Source organism: Miniopterus schreibersii (assembly GCF_964146895.1).
Source record: "Miniopterus schreibersii genome assembly, chromosome: 7".
In the NCBI taxonomy this organism is placed as follows: domain Eukaryota; kingdom Metazoa; phylum Chordata; class Mammalia; order Chiroptera; family Miniopteridae; genus Miniopterus; species Miniopterus schreibersii.
This window is the reverse complement of record NC_138108.1, coordinates 65404434-65426738: the sequence shown is the minus strand read 5'-3', so window position 1 is coordinate 65426738 and position 22305 is coordinate 65404434. Positions and strand designations below refer to the sequence as shown.

The 22305-nt window shown below is 35.0% G+C and overlaps 1 protein-coding gene across 1 annotated transcript in view; it reads right to left on the bottom strand.

Moving 5' to 3' along the window:
• The window catches only part of LRP1B (LDL receptor related protein 1B), a 1542074-nt gene that overhangs the window by 21410 nt on the left and 1498359 nt on the right, over positions 1–22305 (bottom strand). Inside the window, exons 85-86 of the mRNA XM_081143443.1 lie at positions 21616–21790; positions 17512–17616 (exon numbers count right to left, since the gene is read on the bottom strand). Of these exons, the coding sequence (XP_080999569.1) occupies positions 17512–17616; positions 21616–21790 (280 nt within the window). The remainder of the gene's footprint in view (positions 1–17511; positions 17617–21615; positions 21791–22305) is intronic.

The window sequence follows — 22305 nt, the reverse complement described above, 5'->3', positions numbered from 1 at the left end:
GATGTTCAATAAGCTCTGACCAACAGTTACTTTAGAGAAAGTAAAAATTAATGAGAAATTCCAATTGAAATGGTGGCCATGAATGAAATAAAATTAATAAAATGGATTGTTTAAAGTGATTTATTTTAAGAGATAAGGAGAAGCATAAAAGAAAAGATAAAATCTAGTTTGCCAAGAAATTATCCATAAAAGGAAGTTTGTTAAAAATGGGTGATTTAAGTTAGAAATGTTTAAACATAAAATTCTGTGCAGGCCACTTGAGCAGAAATGGCCACTGAGGTGTGAAATGATGACTGAATAAATATAAAAAATGAAATCTCTAGTAATGGAAAACTTTTACCATCTAGATATTCTCCAGGAAATTTTATTGAAAGCAGACCTGAAAGGCATAAGTGTTTTTTAGAGTGAGTAGAAAATTTCTACTTAACTGAATATATTACATGCATCAACTGAAAGGGAAAAGGAACACTCATAAAATTAGTAGTAAGTAATCTGGTGGATGTAATTGAAGACATAAAAGCAGGCTATTACACTAGAAACAGTGGTTACGATTTTATAGTTAAAGGTGGGAAGAAAAGCTGAATGTCTGCTGCAACACAAGTAGAGAGCTCTATTTACGTGATGCCAAGATGAACGGTCAATTCCAAAACTGGCTTAAAATCATGTGGAACCATGGTGGGAGGGGAAGGCAAAAATTTCCACACTTAGTGTCAATCAGACAAGTAACTATTTTGCTACCTGAATGTTTTATGTTTTAGTACAAAATAGTAGTAAACAATAAAAAATCTGAAAGCCTTTCTTAATTCTTAGGACTTCTCTGGTGCAGGGTGGTGAAATCTAAAACATATTATAATGTGCATGTCTGGCATATCTAACTGAAGGTAGTAAGTATTGTTCAAGGTATATGAATCCTATACAAATTGGGAGAAATTGTAGGAATACTAGGAAGTGTTATTACAGAGTTTTGAGCATGCAAATGTCTTTATAAATGTAATATATAATTTAAATTCTTTAAAGGTTTTTAATTTACTTTCAGTTGTAGTGCTTATGTGCTGATATATTGATGCTACTAATTTAATTTATAGCCTAAATCATTGAAAAATTGTTCTGATTTATAAATAGCCATCTTTTTTCTGGTATTTCATCATAGTCTTTGTCCTACTCACAAAATTACTACATATCCTGCAAAAGGTAACACCAAAGCTTTCCAAAACCTAACGCATAATTTCTAAAGGGACCTTGTATTAGTATCACTCTCAACTTCCCAATCAATTATTAAAATATTTTTTAAAAATTTAATTGTTTAAAATAAAACAATCAAATAGAATAAATGAAATTGAGAATGATTTGCTAAATCAAGCTTCAGTACGCATTAACACATTTTTTTATGCTGCATAAATGTTAATTAGCCATACAACACTCACCAGACTTGTTTAACATGTATAGGAACATGTGGCAGACAGAAACATCTGTAGACTTCTGACAAAGCTGCCCAATAATGTACATTTCTTTTCTAATTTATGCTTAAGATTAATTTTCTGACTCAAGATGAGAAGGTTTATACAGACAATGTTCTAAAAATTGACTCAGTAAGTAGAGATAAATGTCATCAATAAATAAAAAATGCTATAAAATAATACCTTAGTATTTTACATTATGAAGAAAACTGCAATTTGGGGGCAGTTATAAATGTCCTTATACATTTGTTCAACATACAATCATAAATAGGGTACATTCTATTTAGTTATATGTCTATTCATAAATATCCAAATATGCATTTCCCTATGACTGGGAAATTGTGATTTATTTAAAATAGAGATTATTATTCGTCATTGTATTTTCTCATTTTTTCAACAGTGTCTGGCATGTGGTCAATATGCATATTTGGTCTATCCATGTTTGTTGTTTGACATAATGAATGAATAAATTCATGAAGCATGGGGAATGCATGGTTGAACACATATGCATATACATACATATATAGAAATGTCATATAGATGGGTCATACCTTATTCTATAAAGAATATATAGCACCATTCATGAAAACATGCTTTCAGCTAGTTATCAGTCAGGAGTTTTTCAGTAAAAGAAATATTGACCCACTATAGAAAACACTTTACATATACCATCCACAGTATCAGAAAAATGTTTTCCTTTCTTTTTTCCTTCCTTCCTCTCTCCCTACAGTCATTAATTCATTACTTCTTCCTTTTATAAAATTAGATGGCTGATCACACTCTTGCAACTTGGGCATGTGAACATATTACATCTTCGCTGATGTAGATTGGGTACACTTCTTGTTCCAGGCTGCTGTCAACTAAGAAATGTTTGTGTTCTTTCCATGACAAAAATTCTAAAGATATTTGTCTGATGGGCACTTTGACATGGAAACCAGATGACTGATCTAGTTTTCTTGACTTGACCCTGACTTGGAATAAGAGCAAGAAATAATCCTTTGTTGTTAAAGGCATCTGAAATTTGTGGTTGTTTTTATAACAGTAAAATATGGGAAAGCTTAAATATTTCTAGGAACTTATCTCTTTCTTCTAGATTATTGAATTTGGTGGCATATAGTTTTCATAGTATTCTAGTATGATCCTTTGTATATCTGTGATGTCTGTGGTAACTTCTCTAATTTGTGATTTTGTTTATATGAGGGTGTTTTTTTTTTCCTTAGTGAATCTAGCAAGGGGTTTGTTAATTTTATTAATCTTTTTAAAGAACCAGATCTTTGTTTTATTAATTTTTTGTATAGTCTTTGTGTTCTCTATTTTGTTCAATTCTGTTCTAATTTTTATTGTTTCCTTTCTTCTGCCGCTTTGGGTTGTTTTTGTTTTTTCTACTTCTTTAAGATGCGACGTTAGGTTGTTTACTTGGGATTTCTCTTGTTTCTTGAGATAGGTCTCTAATGATATCAGCTTCTCTCTTATTACTGCTTTCTTTGCATCCCAGAAGTTTTGATGTGTCCTACTGTCATTCTCATTTGTCTCCATATATCTTTTGATCTTACCTTTTATTTCTTCAACACAGTCATTTTTTTTAGTAGTATATTGCTTATTGCCACATATTTGTTTCTTTACTTCCTTTTTGCAGTTGATTTCTAATTGTGGTCAGAGACTATGTTTGGTATAATTTTAATCTTCTTGAATTTGTTGAGGCTAATTTTGTGACCTAACATATGGTTTATCCTTGAGAATGTCTTATGTGCACTGGAGAAAAATAACCTTCCTAGACTGAATCATGAAGAAATGGAAAATCTAAATAGACCAATAAACACTGAGAAAATGGAAGCAACTAACAAAAACCTCCCCAAAATTAAAAGCCCAGGACCAGATGGCTTCAGAAGTGAATTCTACCAAAAATTTAAAGAAGATGTGATACCCATCCTTCTCAAATTCTTCCAAAAAATTGAGAAGAAGCAATACTTCCTAACACATTTTATGAGGCCAACATAACCCTGATACCAAAACCTGACAAGGATAACACTAGGAAGGAAAACTTCAGACCAATAACTCTGATGAATACAGATGGAGAAATCCTAAACAAAACATTAGTAAATTAAATACAACAACATATTAAAAAATACAACACTATCAAGTGGAGTTCATTCCAGGGCACAAGGATGGTTTAACATATGCAACTCGATCAATGTAATACACCACATAACGAAACAGAGGATGAAGATCATATGATCTTATCAATAGATGGAGAAAAAGCATTTGATAATATGCAACATCCATTTGTGATTAAAACAGTCAATAAAATGGGTACAGAAGGAAGCGCCTCAGCATAATAAAGGCCATGTGTAAAATCTTGGCCAATATCATATCCAATGGTGAAAAGCTAAAAGCTTTTCCTCTAAAATCAGGACCAAGTCTAGAATGCTCACGCTTACTTCTCTTATTCCCCATCGTCCTGGAAGTCATGGCCAGAGCAATCAGGCAAGAGAAAAAATAAAAGGCATCCAGATTGGGAAGGAAGAAGCAAAGTGTCACTTTTTGCAGATGACATTATCATGTATATAGAAAACCCTAGACACTCCATCAAAAAACTATCAGAAACAATAAACAAATACAGTAAAGTTTCAGGAAACAAAATTACTGTACAAAAATCTGCTGCATTCTTATAGACTAACAATGAAACTTCAGAAAAATAAATTTTAAAAAATTCCTTTTGCAATTGCAACCAAAGGAATAAAATACCTAGGAATAAACTTAAAAGGATATGAAAGACCAATATACTGAAAACTGCAAAGCATTATTAAAAGAGATTGAAAAGCACAACGAAATGGAAAAATGTTTCTTGTTCATGGATTGGGAGAGTCCAAATAGTCAAAATGACCATATTACCCAAAGCAATATATAGATTTAAGGCAATCCCATCAAAATCCTAATGTCATTTAAAAAAAAATTAGAACAGCCCAGCCGGCATGGCTCAGCGGTTGAGCATCTACCTATGATCCAGACCTCGGTTTGATTCCCGGTCAGGGCACATGCCCGGGTTGCAGGCTCAATCCCTGGTGGGGGGGAGTGCAGGAAGCAGCCGATCAATGACTTTTTCTCATCATTGATGTTTCTCTCTCTTTCCCTCTCACTTCCTCCCTCTGAGATCAATAAAGATATATTTGAAAAAAGAAAAAAATAGAGCAAAAGATGGTCAATTTGTACAGAACCACAAAAGACCCTGAATAGCCAAAGCAGTCCTGGGAAAAAAGAATGCAGCCAGAGGGATCACACTACCTGACTTCAAATTATACTACAGAGCTACGATTACCAAACAGCAATACTGGCAGAACAAACACATAGATCAATGTAACAGAATTGAAAGTTCAGAAATAAAGCCACAGGTACATGTGCAAATAATTTTCCACTAAAGAGTCAAAAACGCATAGTGGAGGAAAGAAAGCCTCTTCTATAAGGGGTGCTGGGAGAATTGGAAAACCACACACAAAAGAGTAAAGCCAGATTATATTACAGTGTGTCCCCTTGTACAAAAATTATTTCAAAGTGGATCAAGACCTAAATATAAGGTCTAAAACAATAAAGTACATAGAAGAAAATGTAGGTACTAAACTTATACATCTTGGTAATCTTGGTTGTAGAGAACATTTTACTAACTTGATCCCAAAGGTAAAGGAAGGAAAGGCAAAAATAAATGAATGGGACTGTACCAAACTAAAAAGCTCTGCACAGCGAAAGAAATTGACAACAAATGAAAAGGCAACTAATGCAATGGAAGATGCTATTTGTAAACCACAGTTCCAACAACGGGTTCATACCCAAAATATATAAAGAACTCATACAACTCAACACCAGACAAACAAACAATCCAGTTAAAAAATGGTCAGAGGGCCGGAACAGGCGTTTCTCCCAAGAAGATATACAAATGGCCAACACATGTATGAAAAGATGCTCAACTTCACTAACCATTAGGGAAATCAACTCAAAACTGCAGTGAGATACCACCGCCTCACACCTGTTAGAGTGGCCATTACAACAAGACAGGTAATGACAAGTGTTGGAGAGGTTGCAGAGAAAAAGGATCCCTCCCTCACTGCTGGTGGGAATGTAAACTGGTACAGCTGCTATGGAAAACGGTATGGGGGTTCCTCAAAAACTTAGAAAATAGAGCTACCATATGATCCAGTGATCCCTCTTCTGGGCATCTACCTGAACAACATTTATTCACAAAGATATATGCACCCCTGTGTTCATTGCAGCATTATTCTTTGGGGCCAAGACATGGAGACAGCCAAAGTGTCCTTCAGTAGAAGATTGGATAAAGAGACGGGACATGCACACAATGGGATGCTACTCAGCTCCCAAAGGTGACATACTGCCATTTGCAGCAACATGGATGGGCCTTGAGAATATCATGTTAAGTGAAATAAGGCAGAAAAAGCTGAGAACCATATGAGTTCACTCATGTGTGGGATATAAAACTGAAACTCACAGACACAGACAATAGCATGGTGGTTACCAGAAGGAAGGGGGTGGGAGTAGTAAATAGTAAAGGGGGTAAAATACATGGCGAGGGAAGGTGATCTGACTATGGGTGATGAGCATACAGTGCAATATGCAGATCACGCATCATAGAAATGCACACCTGAAACCTATATGACCCTATTACCAACGTCACCCCCATACAGTTAATTAAAAACTATGGGAAAGCAATTTAATAGAGGGGAAACTTTTAAATTCTTAAAGAAGTAATAATTACACAAATGAAAATAATATGTACTTATATTGTGTTAGGGTTTTTTGTGTGTTTTTTTGTTGTTATTCTGATTTACTGCTTAAAGGTCAAGAACATGTCTCAAAATCAAGGGGAAATAATGTGAATATATTAAAGCTTCATAACAGTAACTGCCTAATACATAACTATATAACAACTGTTCTTTGTTAGGCAGTGTCCCTTGTACTCTCAAAACACAAAGCGGACTTTAAACTTGTACAGGAAAATGTATTATCGGTAATTTGATTTTCCCCATGGCATGACTAGCATGGTGAAAGCCAGAACAAGCTACAGCTTGTTACCTTGGATCATAAAGGACAGATATTGATGTGACAGCTTTTCTTGGCCTTTACTGTTCCAAAAGAGACACACATTTCATATTTTGTGCTTTGAAACATGTCAAGGGGCAGAAAACAAATAAGGAACATGCAGTGACCTGACTCTTGAAATGTGGACAGCACAGGCTGCTAAAGCTGAATTGCTCAATACCCCTGCTGAAAAGTTGTGATCTGTTTAAAATCACTCAGGACAACTTCCTTGGGCTCTTTGCAAATATTCTCTACAGGCGACAAGGTCGCCGGTCCAAGTGCAAGAGTGCAGCTCAGTCTGACAGCAGGACCGGGGAAAAACAAACCACCCAGTCTCCTTTCTGCACGACCAATATATTGAGAAGCCAAGGCCTTAATTAGCTGTTGTAATTCAGGGCAATAATTCCCACCTTTTTAAAATTTGTGACAGGAACAGAGCTCATTATCTTCCCAAAAGCTCCAACAAAGGCTTCTGTAGTACCTGTACATTTCCTTGTATGTTTCTCACCCTAAGGACTTAGAAAATAATGCTGAACTTTAAATAAAATGATTAGATTGGAACAATCACAAAACCACAGAAAATAACAAGATGCCTAATCCAGGTCACTCTCTTAATGAAATGTCCCTTTGGTACTTATACATTCACCTTGCATTCTTCTGCATTTTAAAAATCTTCAGAAATGTTTTGAAAGAAAGCTAATTCCTTTGTGTATTTTCTAGGGTAATGCAGCCCTTTTTTTCTGTGTTATCCCTCAAAGGATTTTACTTATTGTAACTCTCTTCTCAGTCACTATGAGAATGACTATCATCATACTACTAATCTTTTAGTTATGCCAGATTTTACCTTGCTTTTTATTAACAAGCATTTTTAAAAAAAATCCACACTTTATTTTTATTCTTCAAATTCCCAGACACCAAATTATACCAAGTTCTTAGCATTTTATATTTGGTCTATTACAAAGGCTTTAAGATGTTACTTTTTAAAATTTTTTATTCTTTCTATGTTTACCATGTTGAAGACAATACTCTATGCTCTTTACATATATTAAATTTCTTAATCATCAAAACAATCTTAGGAAGTAGACACTATTAGCATTTTCACATTAAGATGAGAAAAGTGGTGAAAGAAGAGAAACTAAGCAGCCAAAATAAATTGTGATCCCAAGGTATAAGGTCTTCCATCACTTGGCTCTTCTTTGTGCCGTTTACCAACAAACAACTTTTAAAGAGCCATTTTTTTTAAATTAAAAAAACAAAACATAAAAACTTTGTTCTTTTTACACAGCATATTGGGATTAATTTTACTTTTTCAAACCTATGGCTTTTTGTTCCATCAGAGCACATGTCACCCAGATCTTTCTAAAACATCCACATGGCTGTGATACTTCATATTTTAGTTACCAGTGTCCTCCTACTGCTTAAGAATACACTTCAAATTCCTAGCTAAATGTTCTGTGCTCCTGGGAATTACTTCCCTGTCCAACATTCCCTGACAAGCACCATCTGTCCCATACCACTCAAACCCCCAGGCCCCTGCCATATTCCTTCTGCTCATTGTTTTTCCTTATAGACTCAGAGGCGCTCAAGGGCAGGGGCTTTACCTTACTTTCCTCCTATTTCCTATCCATTTTTTGGATAGAATTCCATAGTAAAATAAACAGACAAAAGGCAAGGAGAAGAGATAAAAAATAAATAAAATGAGGTTTTCCCAATAAGGTAAGATGGTAAATTAAGCCCATTTGGTTCTTTATTTAGAGAGATGTTTTACCTGAGTTTAGAACATTTAGGAAACACCTTGTGGTAGTTTTAGGAGGTATCATAAGATGAGAAAGAGAACCAAGAATTATAATAAAAGGAATCCCTTTTCTGTTTTTTCTGACTTGCAGGTTTTGGAAATTAATTAACAAAGTGAGTTGTGGTATCATGATGATGATAGGGAGATGCCCACATCACAGGCTGTCAGATCTCACCAGACAATATAGGCACTGAGACGTGAGTTTTTTTAGCAACATTAGTTAAGAACATATTACATGAAGAATACATGCTCGTTGTTGGGGCAAAATAGATAAATCAGACATAACCTCTTACTTGATGGAATTTACAAGTTGACAGAGGGAAACAGACATACAAGTTCAAAGGAGTAACACAGGCAGCATTCTCAGGCCAATTTCATAAAAATATGTTTCATGTCCAGAAGCCACACACAGATGAGAGGTGAATTCTAGCTATATAATATGAAATATCATAAAGTAGTATGAAAATATAAACACACACACAGCACAGGGATTATGACAGAAAAGGGGAAAATTTGTGGAAAACCATCCCCCCCAAATTAAACAAAAGACAGATTCCCATATAAATCTAACCACACCAAAAAAGAAAGAAAGAAAAAAAAGAACGGATTGGAGAAAATTACTCACAGCAAGTTATTTTTAGCTTTTGCTTGAAATTAAGAAGTAAAACATAAAAACAAACAATGCTCTCTTGATTTTGACTGCATGAAGAATTTTGCCATATTGCCATTTGCAAAACAGTGAGTGCCTGATGTGATTTCAGAAGCAATATAATATCAGAGTTAGCTCTTTTCAGATGAAAAAGTTGCCTTTTTATTTTCTCTTTAAAAGAGAATATGAATCATACAGAAAACTATTTTTAAAAAGTATTACCCAAATTCCACCAATAACAGAGATCATTAAATTTTAAGCTACACAGGTCAAATGTTTGTGTCTATTTTGTTCACTGATATATCCTTCATTGCCTAGAAATGTTGTCTGGTATAGAGTAGATGTTCAATAAACATTTTTTGATGAATAAATATGAGGGCAGAATAGTGGCAGTATTTTTGTTTCCTAAAAGGGCAAAGTATGAGCAAATTAAGGGACAGACATCCGGACTTCTACTTCTTATGGAATGTGGATACACTAGGCAGGCGTTATAAGAAATAGGTTGAAAAGTTTATTATCTTTCTTGAAGTTCCACGTAAATAGGCTACTTACATACCTAGACATACCCTGGTATATTATTTTGAAGTATCAGGAAAATAAAGTCTAAAAGCCTAGAGAAAAATTAAACATAAATATTTGTCAGCCAAGAATTTTATTATTAGCTCCTCAGTTACTGTATAGTGTTGACAACAGATTTTCTGTTAGCCTTAATTTTGTGGCTAATGGGAATCTTTGCCTTCTCGGTGTCTTTACAGGTATTTTAGAGGAGTTTGGGGCAAATGTGTATCTGAGGTAGTGACTCTGACCCACTTTCAAACCAGTTTCTAAACAAAATCTAATTACATTGTACTTTACAGGCTTGTGTTAGTGAACAGTTATTTCAAACTCATTACTTTACAGACAAGGGAAATGTGACACGAAGAGATCATGTAAGTTGCCCCAAATCATGGCTAGTTTGATTCATAAAATCTATGCTTTTGGACCCAATATTTCTACTTCCAGGTGTTAATCCTAGAAAAATAATGAGAAATGTACAACAATATTTGTATACATAAGTTTAGTTAACAAAAGAAAAACAACAACACAGAAACAAAAAATGCATGCCTAATTATTGAATGATATACGGTTAATTAAATAAAGCAAGGAAAATACAAACAATGGAACAATGGGCAACCATTAAGAATAAAAGCTATACATTGACATGGAATGACATCCCTAATGTATTGTAAAGTAAATAAACATGAAAGAGTGTTTATCATATGATCTCATTTTTGTGTAGAGTACTCTGCAAATGCATATTTGCATAAAGAAACTGAATGTATAGAAACCAAGTATTTAACAGCGGTTATTGCTAGGAAATTATCAGGATAACTAATTTTTATTTCTAAAATAAACATCCATAGTCTAAAAATATAATACCTTGAGGAAAATGTATTTAATATTGGCATTGAGGAGTTATTTTATTCTAGTCTGAGAAGGAATGTTTTAGATCATTCTCTACCAAAGCTTGTCTAAATGAAGAAATTGTTGACTGAGTCGGCTTTAGGAGAACAGAGAACCCTGAATGATTTCTCAAAAAAACATTTGTTGTGTGAAGACAAGTCAGATAAAAAATGCAGTGTGTACAAAAACAAATATGGAGTTTTCAAATCTTTGCTGCTCTAACTACAATGCTAAGGTTTCAGCCAAGAGCTCCTTACCAAAGAGAGGACCTAGCATTTGGGATGCCCAGGAAAACTTCAGCAAGCTACCTAAAATAAAATCCTGTGCAAAGTATACCACCAAGATTGAAAAGTAAAAGCTAATTTTAAGTCTGGAGCCACAGTTATTGTATGGTAAAATCTAACTCTGTAGAAACAAAGGATGTAGTGACTGGCTCTAACCACAGTTTCAGACTAATCTCATGTGTGCTCATAATAACATTTCTTTCCTATGGAGATTTTCATTTGTACATTTTAGAATCATCTTCCAAAAGAAGAAACATCTAAGGTTTAGAGAGGCCAACAGGCCACACCAAAAGTAATTAGAGGAGTGAGTAAATGAATCCAGGTCCGAAACCCATGCAGTTTCCACTCACTGTATCTTGTAGAATCAACAGAACTTCCTTACTATCTGTCCCACTCATTTTGATGGCATGACACCAGCCAATAAATGGATCCCTCTGGAACTGTCAATACAGGAGATCCATGTGAGCGGAATCCGGATTGAATCTTCATTCAACAACCAGACAATAGAAGGAAGAGTTCTCAGGGAGGAATCCTTGATTCTCTACTATATTTCTACTATATTCTTTCATGAGTCCTTAAGCACTAGTGATTTATACCCAGAAGTTTATTAGCACATGGTGTGTGTGTGTGTATGTGTGTGTGTGTGTGTATGTGTGTGTGTATATATATATATATACACACACACACATATATATATATATATATACATATATATATATGTATATATATATATATATATATATAAAATCACCTTTGGTTCTGTTTGTCTGGAAACCCTGATTAATATAATTATATCTTATAGAATAATGTATAAGTATATATATCATATCCTGTAAAATAATATATACATATATAATATCTTATATGTGTATATATATCAGATCTTATAAAATAATATATAAGTATATATATATTATATCTTATAAAATGTATTTTTCTCACTAAGACCTGATTATTTTCTTTTGAAAAACTATAGTTAAGTTCAAGTCAGTTAATTAATATATACTATTCATTTGCCACATGCCACATAAAAGAGATACTCCCTGAGCTGAGACTAGTGGGATAATAAGAGTCAAATAGAAAAAAGTTAGAAGAGGCATTTGGGTTAGTGAGCTCTTTGAGCAAAGACACCTAAGTGTAGAATGGTCCTGTGTTATGTGGCAAGGCTGTGTAAGTATGGTAATAGTGTTAGGAGGCAGTGTAGAAACAGATATCCATTATGGGAGGGTGAAATACTGAGAATACTGCTGAGAAATAATGCTGTTAAGGTAGTTCTATACTTTAAAGGATATTAAATCTAATATAAATGAAAGTCAGACCCTAGGGAGAAATCTTAGAAGTAGGAAGACACAGTTGACTTGCTATTGAGTTCAACAGTTTTTCACAGTATTAATAATTTCTATGCCTCACAACAAAAACTATTGAACAACACAAATATTACCAAACAACACACATTAGACTTTTTAAAATTTGGTTTTAACATTATTCAATATATCTACTTTAATAAATGTCAAAACTTTCTTCAAATAAACATGAAAAATGAAAACATATTTTTTCCCCCAAGGCTTTTCTTTGGAGATTCCTTTTTCTTCCGCACATAGTAGTAAGTGGAAATGGCCATCAAGATACAAAAGTGAAGGCTTTCAAAGTACAAACCTGTTCCTTAATTTGAAGGATACAGTAATAAAATTTCTATGTGAAAAAACTGTCACCTTCATAGATCTGAATACTTTATAGACTATTGAAATGTATGTAAATTCTGTGCAATTTAAATAGGTTTTACTCTATGAAGAAAAAAAATTACTAACAACAAAACTAAAGCAAAGACTACATCTTATCTCTTAAAGAAATTTGTGTTTCCTGTAAAGGCTTTCAGATAAAATAGTACATATCAGCTTCTCATTAAAGATACATGACCATTACCAACTGAAATCTGAGGATCAAATCTGTTTACAAAACTACCCTTATGAGCAGAATCAACCATGAGAAAGATATTCTGAGGGCTTAATACCCTCTTAGATAAATGATTTTTTGTATTGTACATGATCATAGGCACTTTATATTAATTTTTATTTTTATTTATTGACATCTGAGTATCAGATGAATTATAAATATCCTAGGTAAAGCTACAAAATTGTTTATATTCTAGAAATTTCAACTCTAAAAAAAATAAACATAAAATCTGTGTCTGAGCCATTTCTGTACCCTTCATAGTCCCTTCCAAATGGGTCTTTAATAAATAGCAAAAAATAGTCCTCTTGAATACTAGTCTTCCTTGTTATAAAAATATTTCCCCCCTAGATCCCACTTTTCCTTGAAGTTACCATTGTTTTTTCTGAATTTAGCCCAAAACTAAACATTCAGAAAGAAATCTACATATTTCTTACGTCCTTACTTTTCAGTTAACCGACTACCATCTGGTTTCTGTCATATAAGGCATTCAAGACATCTCCCATGATGGCCCTCTAATTGCAAAATCCAATAAACCGCTTATAACTGTTATTCTCTTTAATTCCCTGGAGTTGATATTCGACATTCTCTCCTCTGTGGGCGCGAAGGAATCCACTCTCTGACAGGTACCCTCCCACTTTCATTTCTCCTCATTTACTTTTGTTGATTTCTCCATGGCACAGGATCAAACCTTGGTGTTTCTTAGGGTCCCACCCTTCACCCTCTCCTCTCTCTGTCAACCCACTCGGTGTCAGGCTTAGGGACACCCACAAGCTGGCCCAGCATCCCTCTTCTCCTCATAACACGCCTTCTCTCCTTATGCCATAGCCTGTGCTCTGTTCTCAGCTCTCTTCACCTCTCCCTTTCAGGTCTGTTCTCTGACTGTGCCAGTCCTCTTTCGAGAAACATGTTCAGTAATTACTCCCTTTAAAACGACTGCACGTTTTTCAAAATACTGTGAAAATACCACTTTATCTATTAAGCTCTTTCCCCTCCTGCACTGTCATCATCAACTGATCGCTATTCAGTTGTTTTCCCATAACATTTTGGTCACATATTATTATAACTATTGTCAAATAGTATTTTAATTTTTTTAAATCCATCTATCTACCCAAAGTGAATATTAAGTTCTTCAAAAGTAAAAACCACTTCGGGATTAGTACAGATTAAAGGAGGCAGTACAGCATAAGGGATATAACCGGGGCATGGACTTTAGAATTAAGCAGGAGTCTCAGGCATCCACCGCTTCGTAGCAAGCAACCTCAGTGTTATTCATGAAATGGGGATAACAAATAATAATAAAAAAAATAATACTACTACTAATAATTACATAATATCCTAACTTTATACATAAAATGTGTAAAGTACTTAACACAGTGAGGTCAGAAGGTATTTACTAAACCACTTCAACTGTTAATAATTCTCCTTCAAATTTACACAGGGTCTCACTCATCACAGGTTACCAATAAATATTTGGTGAATGCATGAATGAATGAATGATAACAAAATGTAATTATCTCTTTTATGCTTCTTTTATGGTTTAGGGGGATTTGAGGAATTCGGTAAACTTTACTCCTGCCATCAGAATAAATTTTAGACCATAGAAAACCAAGGCACAGACAAAATTTTCATAAAGCCAAATGCAGGTAGAGATGTAGAAAAAGATACACAAAAGTAAGAGGTGTTTTCTCTAAACCTCTCCAATTAATATATTTTGCTGGCTGTGTTTATCAGTTAGGCTGTATCACCTTAAAAAGTCAGATGCCCCTGATGACAGTTGGTAAGAGTAAAACGTAGAAGAGAAAATGATTATGGGCCACTATGCCCATGAGAGAAATATCCTGGGGACATGGGCATTCTCTGAACAGGCCATGGTCCTGAGACCTATTTGTGGGGAGAAGGCAGGGTGAGCCTGAAATGTCATGTGTGCTTTGCCTGGGAATAGTGAGAGAGGGACAAGCTAAGAGAAGACTGGGTCCCAGGGCAGGTATGGCCAGTGTCCTAAAAAAGAAGTAATGAAAGGACCTATATCAAAGTTTGGCCAAGGATCACCCTGCATTTACTAAATCTGAAATATTCATGAATCTATTGTCCTTGCTATTTTTCCCTCTACTTGCATTGCCCAGGTTCAGGGCTTCATCACTTTTTACCTGAAGCATTGTCAACCTTTTGATATGTGGTCCTAGCAGCTGATCTCTAGGGCTTTCTTCCACACGCCAACAAGGGTCACCTTCACAAGCAAACTCCTTCAGCTCACGCATTGGCCTCAGATCTCTTTGGCTACTCATTATTTTCAGGATCTTATGGAATCCCTTAATTTTGGCATAAATTGGATTCCAATTTATCTTTCTAGTCGTATTGTCTTACACCCCTCCAACTCTACAGTCACCCTTAATTGTAGCTATATTAAACCACTCATACTTCCCCAAAGAGGCCATTAAGTCTCATGTCCATGTCTTTCCTTATGTTATTCTTTCTTTTCAGAATGTACTTCCCGACCTCACTGAACTATATCAACTGCATGAACAGCAAAAGGTTGTCTTTCCTGTAAAGTCTTCCATGTTCCCATTTCCCATTTTGAATGAATCACTTGCCTTGTTAAGACTCTACTACCTTTTTCTCCTGTGTTCACATCTACATTATTATGGGTTAATTAGTTGCTATAAATTTCTAACCCCTCTAATTAGTGAGTTCCTTGATGTTGAGGGTTTAATTTCATTCACCTTCACTTGTTTAAGGTTTAGCACACTTTCAGGGTCTTATAAATATTTGCTGAAATACTGCAGGAATTTAAGGTGGAGGCAGGGCAAAGGTGGGACTGAAAAAGGGTTACTTCTCTGTCTTCAATTGCACAAGGTATTAAACCTGGGTGTGAACTGAGAAATGAATCAATTTCTTTACATATATTTTATAGACTAAAATTTAAAGTGGTATTTTTAGATGTATTTTATGCAAAAATACTGGTTTAACATATTCAAATATCTTCCAGATAAAAAGAATATCAATTTTTCCTATGCAATTATTTTATCACCTCCCATATTTTTTCAACTATTGTATAAAGGATCACATTTTCTTGAATAAAAAATAGACCTTTATAAAAAACCTACAGAGTTTTGGTAATGAGACATCTGAATTTTAATACAATTGTGCTTTGAAATCCTTGTTAAGTATTCTGAGAAACCACCATAGGGCTATTTTCGGGTGCCTATCAGGGTTTCTGTTTACAATACTGAGTGTTAAAGAGTTGTCAGATACGAGCCACCTCTAAATCTCAAATAAAAGGTTAAAAAATAACTTGGACTCTAATGAATGTTGACAGTTTCCCCAAAGGTGGCCCCTGAAATTTCTCAGAGGAAATGAGTTTGTTATGGACAAACTGAATTGAGAAAGACTTATTTAAACTATTCAGAAATAAAATTTATGGAATTTTTAGCGTGTACATTTTTTTTCTGTAAAGAAGTCTTATTGATTAAGGTAAGACTATTTCCAGTAAAATTTGGGGATACAAAATAATGTATTTTTTCATCAGTACTTGCAGTGAAAAGTCAGTTACTAAATAAAAATTGCCATGCCAAATAGAGTATATAGAGAGTCTTAAAACACCTGCTTTTATTCTTCTCTAATTAAAAGCACTAGTCTAATATATTTTTATTAGGCAGCTTCAGAAACCTTTCCATTCCCTCCGTTACATTTCTAGACTTTCTAGCTGACTATGGCGCACACAGTTGTCGGTGAGCGAAGCACAGGTTAAGTGTGTACGACACAGATGAGCCTTGGGATTAAGTGTACACCGTGAAATGCACGTGGATGCTCATGATTAAGCCGATGAACTGTGGCCTGAAATGATGTCACACGAAGCAGAGCAGTAAGTGGAAGGGTAAACCTACTTGCATCTCGGCTCATTAAACGCAGTTAAAGTGCAAATCCCCTCATTCTGACAGTAGTGATCACAAGGGTTCTCTTTCTGGTCACAGCGCTGACTTTTAAACCCCACAGAGCATCTGCAGAATTTCAGTAAAATACAGCCAAATAAAGCATCTGACTTTGTATTTTTTTGCCAATATGTTTCAAATGTATTTCATACAGAGATAGTAATATGTGAACAAAATTGTTCTCAGGTACGGTCACCTCTCTCTCATACACACTCATCACATGCTACTCGGACGAGGTAGGCACAGAACATAGATATGGGTCACATGTGGGCATCATCCTTCTGGTCAAGCAGTGACAAAGGGAAATTCAAAATAGAGGACACGTAAGCTGAATAGTTTTATTTCAAGTTGTCCATTCTGGACAATTAGTTATTTGAGAGGAGAAAATATTAATTTCCAGGTTCTCTTAAAACAGAGACTCTCCAATACTTTCCAAGCATTTAGAAACCCAGATTCGAGTTACTGTATTACCAAGGAGCAAGGCTTAATAGGTTTGCATAATTAAACCTGATACAAACATCAAATAGCATTATACACTTGAAGGTATACGTCCAGTTCTTTTGAAAAGAATGGCTGTAAGTACCGAAGTATTCATAAACATGATTATGTCTGGGTTTCACATATCTCAATAAGGTCAATAAAATTAGAACAATTTTCCCACGCTCAAAACATCTATGACTGTCTGAAATGGGCATGACGCTAAGAATTAAATGAGTTCTCCTTACGAAAGCACTAGCATATTGATGGAGGAGATCCTGTCGCGTATGAGCCAATGAAGGATAACGCCTGATAAAAGATGTCCATGAAACATTTACTTAAAATACATTACCCCCAAGTGAGGAGGACAATAGAGCAGGGGTTCCATGAACATGCAAAGTCATATTATTCAAGGCCCACAGCACTGCGAAGTACTCACAGACACACAGGTACGTTGGCCTCGGGGTCCAGCTGACAGGTGCCGCCGTTGTAACAGTAGCCGTCGCATAACTGGCAGCTGGAGGCGATCTTTCCATTGGTGCAGCTGCAGCAACAGAGACAGAAACCTCATCATTACCTGCATCCTGGCTGCTTCAAGCCGACACAAACTCGCTGCGGAGGATAATATTCATCACAGAGGAGTAATGCAGGGGCTGGCTGAAAGTAAGTTTCCAGAAAGACAGGCTTGTTAAAGGCAAATCTTTCCAACAGAATAATGACAAAGTTGTTCTTTTGGTAATTTTCAAATTTTCAACCCATTTGCTTAATATGAAAATGTAACGTAGCTAGATATGTGTGAAAAAACACTCTAATGTCTCTCACACTCCAGGAAGACATTAACGTCAAAATCTTACTCCCTTTGTATGTACCCGGAGGTTGTTAAGGCCAGTGTGAATGATAAACCACATGATCATATGCTCTGGAGGCAAATGCCTCAGCTGTTCCTTCTAACCTGAAAAATCTGGTACAAAGAATAGTTATGAGTTTTAGATTTCATATTTTGTAAGAAAGTATTGTATTATCCTATAGTCATATGTATTCCACTGCTTCATTTTGAATATGTATTGTAATTAATGTCAAACTTTTTATTCTAACAACAACGAATAAACATGGAGCAGTCCATCACAAAAATAAACAGTAATGTTATAGGAACAATATGCAATATAGCAACAAAGTAATGAGTTAGGCTTACATGGAATACTTATGAAAATGATTCTAATATACAGAATATTTACATGCTGAGATAAGAATAAACTATGGCTACAGGGGAAAAACAAGAATAATAATAATAGGAAGAAAAGTTCTTATTTGCCATGTTATATTTTAACAACTAACTAACTAACTAAATAAATACTATTAGATTGGACATTAAAATTCGTGGGGGAAACGGAGAAAAATGTTTTTACTTTCCAAATTATCAAGGGACCTCTTTTATAAGAAGTATTGTAATAGAATCACACAGGCCTTGGACCAAATGAGAATTACAACAGATCCTGCCAATATTTTGATTGTGAGATCATGTTAGTATGAGGTGCTATGAAGCAATCAGTGGAATCACAATAAATCTGGCCATAACTTTGACCAAAAAATCAGTCTGCAATATCATTGACTGACCACTTTGATCCTTTCCATAATGGATATCTCTACAGTACACCCATCAAAGGGCGATTGCCAAAGACAGGTTAGATATCTAGGATAATTGCTTGGAAATCCTGGTGTTCATTTATTTTGTGCATATTTATTTGCTCTCATGTGGGTGGTAGGGTCGCTAGAAATGGACTAAACTGCTTATAACTTTTCTGGGTGCTTAATTTAAAGATATTTTTTAAGAACCTGAATTTTAAACTCACATTTCTTTTCAAGAGGAGCAGAAGCAATGAGTGAACTGTGTACTAGATGTGAAATGGAGGTATGGGAAAGTGGAACCAAATATGAGAGAAGAGGCAGTGGTTTATAATTTCCAAGTTTTAACAGAGAGTATCTCATCCTTTATAATCTATAGAGGCATCCAAGTACAAATGCCACCTGAGTCAAGTGCACACTGAGTGGTATTGGTGTCTGATAGCCTCCTGTTAGTTTCCTGTTCTGTCAAAGGTATAACATCAAAGACAAAAATTAGCACATTATACATTAAAGGATTTCCCACAAGAAAGATAACTATGCACCAAATATTAGCTTTTAAAATAAAAATAAAAAATTATTAATTGCTCTTAAACTTCTGCTTCCAAGAGTAATAAAATATGTTGCCTCTTTGTCCTAAGTGCTTTGTTTGAATTCTAAACTGAAGACAGACATTTGTAGATATTTCAAATATGAAACACAAATTATCCAAATCATTATAATGCATCAGAGCGTAGTTCATATTTTAATGCAAGTTTTTTAATCATAATTTTGTTTATTAGACACATGTGTGATACACACACACACACACACACACACAGTTTGTGGTATGTGGTTTCCCAAAAGTTAATTAATAGCTGTGCAATACACAAAAGTAATTCCATAATAATCAACATCAGAAAGGCATTATTTAGGCTACTCAAAATTACGATCATCTTTCTTCATCAATATTTACTTAGATTTCCAGGAGAGAGAAAAATATTACATTAGCTCCATGTTAAAGATTATACTCATTACACTTGACAGAGTATCTATCCTAGTTCACAGCTCGTAGCCCGCGCGTTAGAAACATACCTGACTATTTGAAATCACAAGTATACATAGCAGCTTGAATTTTCCTATTTAAAAGATTTATTTTAACTCAGTGGGAGTTTTGTTTTAGTATCAGTTCTTTACCTATGAAACAAATTCCACTATCACTATAAACGTCATTTACTGCTAAGATGAAAACTATTCCAGAAATGAAAACACACTTGTCTAGTAAGCTTCAGAATACCGAGTCCTGTTTGTATGGCCGTGTTTATATGCTTTTCAGTCTATCTGATAAATCAAGTGCTATACTCCTGTTTTTAAACTTCCACTATCTACTCATTGTTAGCAACTATTATTTATCTATTTTTGCATATGTTTTCCCAAAAATATATTTTAAGAGACAAGAACTATAATGTTGAACCTCAGGAACCTGCACGGGTTATAAGGCCTTGGTGCTTTCAGGTGGGCAAAGACAGTTTGCATGGCAGGCAGCGCGGCTGCCCTGAGGCCTGCCCTCCCTTCCCTTTTAACAGAAATAGAACGTGTGTCCTGACCTGAGACTGTCTAAGGTAAACTAAGTCGGAAGTTGGCTCACAGCTCGCCTTAGATCTGCTGCAAACCCTGAGCGCATGAAATGGGCCTGTAAAGAAGACCCTACAGCGCCTTCCTGACATGGTCCCCAGGACATGGAGAAAACGTCTGCCCACTAATTGAAATAAAGCTCTGTCAAGCTAACATCTCATCACAAAGAACTGATGAGCTTAATAAGTAAACACGATTTTGGCAGCTTATATGAAAATACATTTTGCTTTTATGTACTTTTCAAAGGCACATTTTTGTAATTAGTCATATTTTCAATTACTTTACTTAAAAAAATAAGGTACTTTCAAATGAACCAATTACAGGGTTTGCGTAAATGCCATTCATGATGATAACACAAATCATATTTAGAGTAAATTCTAAAGTAAGAGTAAATAAACGAGGAAAAATGTTGATGTTGTGTGTAATAAAATTTTATTGGGCCTTGTTTGGCAGAGCACCGTAACTCAGGGCTGGCGCTCACACACTGTCACGGCGGAAGCTGTGGCGTGTGCTTTCCTGCTTTCCTGTCTCGTATTATCATTTATTATGCTCCTAAGCAAGGCAAGTGATAGACTCCAGTCCTTTATAAGTCCCTTTAAAAGGCTGTTGAAAGAAGTTTGGAGTGAGGATTGATCTCCAACCTCAGTGGCATAAACTTGTTTCATGATAGAAACTGAATGACATTACCCTTTAGCTGCAATGATCTGTTTTCCATTCATTTGACGTTGAAGCCAAAGGGCAAAAGTGTGACTTGGGACATTTTTGTCTTAGTTGCTTCCTAGGAAACATTATTCCTTTGTCTTATTTTTAACCATAATGTTCAAAATCAAATTTAAAAAAACAACAACAAAAAAGTTTATTTCCATTAGACAGGTCCTTTGCTTCTCCCCCAAAGGATCATTTTGTAACAACAGAAAAGCAAATACTCACTGTGAATAATAATGAAACAATTAAGAGCCCGAGATATTCTACTTTAGGAATATTACACTGAGCTTTCTAAAGGTACTTTGCATTTCATTATTTCTTGCTTAATATTAGAAATATTCTATATAGGGAATGATCTGACCATATCATTACACAATGAATTTTCATGTTTCCCTGATGTATGTAATAGTATTGAATAAGAAAAGTTTGGATTTAATTTAAATGTACTGAACTTTGCCTCTAGCAAAAAAAAAAAAAAAAAGTATGCAATAGTCACTATATTTTGGAATACAAATAATTTACATTGTTTTTATAAGTTTTTTTGCTGGACTATTAAACCCTTTGAGTTCAAATGCTTTTATAAATTAAGCTGATGTCCACTTACTTGCAAGATATATCGTCACTGTCTTTATTTATAATGCAGTGCCCCCCATGGCACCTTATACATTTGTCAACCTCACATTTTGGTCCTTCATAGCGTGTTGGACAGACACAGTCAACAATTCCGTCATTCCCAATGGTACAGGATTCAGAATTCACACAGTAGTGGTGACACACATCTAGGAAGAATGCACGACAGAGAAATAAAATTATATTACAAGTATTTTTCTTCAGTCGCAATCGATGTTTCCATCTCATTTAATATTTAAAGATGGTTGGTCAATATGTAGATTAATTTACAGAAGCAGCTTGTAAGTGCATGCAGCTAGAATTCTCTGGCAATGCTATTGATCCGATGCCTCTTTCTGCCTGTGTTGGATATCATTTCATCTGACTAAAAGAAAATGGGTTATATTGACATAATGAAAGCTAAAAAACTCTTTAGTTTCTGAATCTAAAGTTTAAATCAACAAGTTACCTTAGCCTTCTTTCTAGTGAGCGATATTGCTATTCTCAAATGAGCAGAAATGCTCAAGATTTCTTTTCACCCAGAGAACAGGGTGGTGTATGGTGAACAGGGGACTCCTACCTCTGCACCAGGCCTCGGTGGACGGAAAGAAACCTCTCTCTATACGTGCCAGAACAGGTCCAAGTATTTTCAAATACTGGGGCAACTTCATAAGATGTGCCTCTG